The following is a 4238-nucleotide window of genomic DNA, read 5'->3' on the forward strand; positions in this document are numbered from 1 at the left end:
TTTTTTGGAAGGCAGCGTTAAACAGCTTTCAGTCCTGTCGGGCTGCCCCCCCCCCCCCTCCCAGAATAGGGGCAGAATTGAGGGGGGGGGTCCAAGTTTTGATGCTTCATGGAGACCCGAATCTCTGTCCAAATTTCACCAACACGTCACTGATGCCTCCAGAGGCCCGGCGGCGCCAATCCAGAATGCCAGTTTGAGTTTAGCCGGACTTGTTGGAGCCGGACTTGTTGGAGCCGGACTTGTTGGAGCCGGACTTGTTGGAGCCGGACTTGTTGGAGCCGGACTTGTTGGAGCCGGGCCCAGCCTGCAGGGGGTCCAGAGGCGACCCCGGCCCCTCCAGACTCTCCATTGGTCACGCCTCCAGACGAGCGATGTGGGCGCTTCAGAACCAACCTGCAGTCTGAGCTCGGCTGAAGTACGGCGGAAGAAGACGACAGCCGTGCCTCGCTTCAGATCCCATAAACGAGTTCAATCGAACGAACGAGACGCCCAACGTCGCCGTCCCAGGTGGTTTAGGGCGGAGCCTGCAGGAGAGGCGTAGACCGGCTGATGGGGGTGAAGGGTTCACATCATAAAGTGACTAAACAGAAGCGATTAGAGATAAACAAATGTCTGCACAGCAAGGGGAGGCACAGGCGCCGGGACGAGAGGGAGCTTCTGCTAACAGTCAGGTTTCAGTCGCAGCCCTGAAGACAGACGCGGTGAACCCACTACCCATGATGCTTTGGGACGTTCTAGTAGGCCGGTTGAGTCTGGAGTAATTTTAAGATTCCTAGAATAATATTTTAGGGTATAAAAAACTGAATGTCCTAAATATGTGCGCCGCTGCCTCGGCTCCACCGGGGCCACCGGCCTCAGTTTCTGTTCTCTAGTTCATCTTCCCAGGATGGGAGAGGCGGGGCAGGAAACATGACTGATGGGGGGGTTGTTGCTGGGTAGGCTGGGGGGGGGGGGGGGGGGGGGGCGGGAACCCATCAGAAAACCCTCCGTCCATCCGTCCGTCGTGCGTCAGGCATCCTCGTGCAACAAGCGGTCCGCCGTCTCAGATGTTGATGTCTCGCACGTCCGTGGGGGTGCAGGACGGGTCCACGTCCTCGTCCACGCGTTTGGTTTCCGTGGCGACGCCGTGCCGCTGGGCCTGCCTCAGGCTGGACTCCAGCAGGGACTCGATCTGCTCCTGACACGCCCGCAAGCAGTCCTGCAAGCACAGCCAGCCGTCAGCTAACGCCGCTAACAGGATACCTGCATGTGGCGCCGGCACGTCTTGCCTTACCGGGTCGCTGCGGATGATCTGCGACAGGAAGTTGGTGAGGTTCTGGGAGGAAAGGGAGGCGTCGGGGGTCTTCAGGTACAGACCCTCAACGGCGGCGACCACGCTGCCTGCCGCCACCATGGAGGGGGGGCTGGCGATGAAGTTCACGTCTGTGGAGACAAAAGACAAGAGTGAGACACTCTATTAGTCACTCTTGATACTTTTCGAGATGCTTGCTTCGGTCACATGACTACCTTCTTAAAAAGAAACAATGCAACAGAGAAAGACAGCAGCTTCCTGGTTAACATTTGATCAGTTCCAGACTTTTAGGATTGAATTACTTTAAATTCCAGGGATTTACATTTAGATCTGCAGTATTTTCTGGACTATAAGGCGCACCATCAATGTATTGCCTATTTTAAAACTTCTTTCATATATAAGCCTTACTGGATATATATAAATGTGAACGGACGTCAGTGAACGTCTCGTGAAGCCCCCACCTGTCGCACAAAGCGCCACAAAGGTCTGGGCGTGTTTCCTGAGGATCTGCTTGGTGGACGGGTGGATCTCCAGCTTGGACAGGAAGTGCTCGATGAAGTCGTGTGGCGTGACTGAAGCCAGATCCCACTTCAGCTTGTTGAGAACCAGCAGCTCCATTTGCTGTGGACAAAGCAGAGCAGACCAGAGCAATCAACACCAGAGACAGCGACAGGCCTGTCCTGCCTGAAGCCTACAGCTGATTTTAGGTATTTTCTGTCAAGGCTGCAGTTCCGTCTCCTCGCCACTAGGGGTCACTGTGACTCTAGCGTGTTCTTGGCAAGCAAGGGCGACCATTCATGAAATCAGAGAGGCCTTCTCCTCCTTATGGGAGTCACAGGCAGCCATTCAGAGAAACTTTTAACGTTTCCTCCCGTCCACACACACGCGTGACGTTCCCACACCACACGCCCTCCACCCCCCCCCAACGTCACAAAAACATGGAACCAAACGAACCCAGACACCGCCCGGATTCTGATGGCGTGGCCTCCAAACACGCTCCTCATGTGGGCCTATTGCAGGCCTTTGTTATGCAACCCCCCCCCACCTCCCACCACCACCCCGTCTCACAACCTACCAGCAGTTCCCCAAGCTGGATGGAGTTGTCTGTGTAGATGCAGAGCTTCTCCGCCGTCAGGGGGACGGTCTCCTTCATCTTGGAGGCCAGGAACATGCAGGCGGCCCCCAAAAGCTGGAGACGTGTCTTCCTAGTGTCCTCCACCGACAGGAAGCGGTCCAGGTAGTTCATGGCCAGCGGGAAGACCTCCTCCTCGCATTTCTGCTCCTCGCACACCTGGGAGTCAAGAATAGGACTTTAGCTATGCTTTATGTAAAAAGTTCAGTGGGCCCCCCCCCCCTTTAACATGTTGATCCACAGCTGTCTGAGCCCCACGCACAAATATAATAGAGGAGGGACAGTTTGGGTGGGTTTCAGTAGGTCATGAAGTTTGGAGATGAAATATTTGGCCTGGCACTGAGTTAAATTCTAATTTCTAATTTCTAACATCTCCAGAATCGCAAACGGATGTTCGACGCGTCCGTTAAAGCAGTTGAACCGTCGCCGTAATGGAAATCAGTCGGGAATGAGTTTGCAGACAGTTCTGACGGAGACACAAAGGTGGCGTCCGCGCAAGTTTCACCCCCCCCCCCCCAATTTTCAACTTCGTCATCTTTTCAAAAAATATTTAGAAATATTTAAAAATTATCAGGGTGGGTAAAAATCACATGTAAATGATCCTCATCTCATGCCTCATCGGATGAGGGTGGAAAACATCGAATTGTAACGCGGGGGGGTTTATAAAAAAATGATTTCTGGCGCGGGGGTTCGTTCACGTGTTGCTGCGGGGGGGGGAGAGAGCCTCCACGACGCGCGACTTCACAAATTAATTAAAAATAGAAAAACGTACACAATTCAACAAATAAATGCACAATAATATCGGGGAAGGTCTCTGCTATCGAACCCGACCGTCCTGGGGGCTCTCCCGGGCCGGGTTGGTACTTTTTAACCCGGTTAAAGTTGGCGACCTTCACGGCGGGGCTGGACTGGAACCGAAGCGGACCCAACTTCACCGCTCGGTTCCAGTCCCGCCAGCTGCCGGTGTCCGATCCGGACTGTCGGGACCTGGAGATGGGTTCCGGCCCCGTTCGACCCGCTCACTGTCATCTCTGGAGACGATACCGATTTTTAACGGCATTAAAATCCGTGCAAGGAGGAAACACAACAAAGATGGCGCGCCATGGCGGGGCTCGACTGCATACGTGTACACCACCTCTAATCTGGGTTATTTCTGCTTCTATTTTAATAAAACCCCCAAAAAACAAGAGAAAGGGGATCGAACTAAAACCCTCCTGATGGGCAGTGGGGTCCGATCCGCCGCGGACACCCACCCTGACCACCCAGGAGAGTCTTCCATGAAGGACGGGCTTCGTCATAGATGGAACCGAACTCCCCGACTTCCAAGTTCGCAAGTCGGACAAGGGGGGGTAGGGGAGTGGGGGTCTTCGAACCCACCTCCAACATCCAGGTGGCGACGATCTTCCTCATCTTGGGGACGATGTCCCTCTGGACGCACTTGAAGTAGTTGGGGGCCGGCTGGTAGTTGTCCTCGGCGCGCAGCATGGCGCGCAGGACGCGCTCGGTCAGCAGGTTCGCGTCCTGGTGGGCTCTCCGGATGGAGTCCCCCTCGCAGCAGAGCAGCTGGTCCTCCATGGCGGCCCCGGTCCGGTGGAGCTCCCGCTCGAGTCCCGCGGTTCCCCCCGGCCACCGGTAAACGTTCGCCGCTCGCCCCCGCTCGCCCCCGCTCGCCGGCGGACGCCTTCAGGGCCGCGTTCCGGTTCGGTTCGCTCACTGCGTGCTGCTGGCCGCGCGCTGCTGCTGCTGCTGCTGCTTCCGCATGCTGTCGCTCCTCCGGTGTGCGCGAGCCCTCTGAGGAGCAGAGAGTTTCCCCCC

General features: G+C 55.9%; 1 protein-coding gene across 1 annotated transcript in view; it reads right to left on the reverse strand.

The window, feature by feature from the left end:
• Window positions 1-950: 950 nt before the first annotated feature.
• The window catches only part of ccnd1 (cyclin D1), a 3302-nt gene continuing 14 nt past the window's right edge, over window positions 951-4238 (reverse strand). The window contains exons 1-5 of the mRNA XM_068311879.1: window positions 3801-4238; window positions 2367-2582; window positions 1753-1912; window positions 1274-1422; window positions 951-1198 (exon numbers count right to left, since the gene is read on the reverse strand). The exon at window positions 3801-4238 is cut by the window's right edge and continues 14 nt beyond it. Of these exons, the coding sequence (XP_068167980.1) occupies window positions 1043-1198; window positions 1274-1422; window positions 1753-1912; window positions 2367-2582; window positions 3801-3998 (879 nt within the window). The 5' untranslated portion in view covers window positions 3999-4238 and the 3' untranslated portion in view covers window positions 951-1042. The remainder of the gene's footprint in view (window positions 1199-1273; window positions 1423-1752; window positions 1913-2366; window positions 2583-3800) is intronic.

This window comes from Antennarius striatus, chromosome 1 (assembly GCF_040054535.1).
Source record: "Antennarius striatus isolate MH-2024 chromosome 1, ASM4005453v1, whole genome shotgun sequence".
NCBI classification, from domain to species: Eukaryota; Metazoa; Chordata; class Actinopteri; order Lophiiformes; family Antennariidae; genus Antennarius; species Antennarius striatus.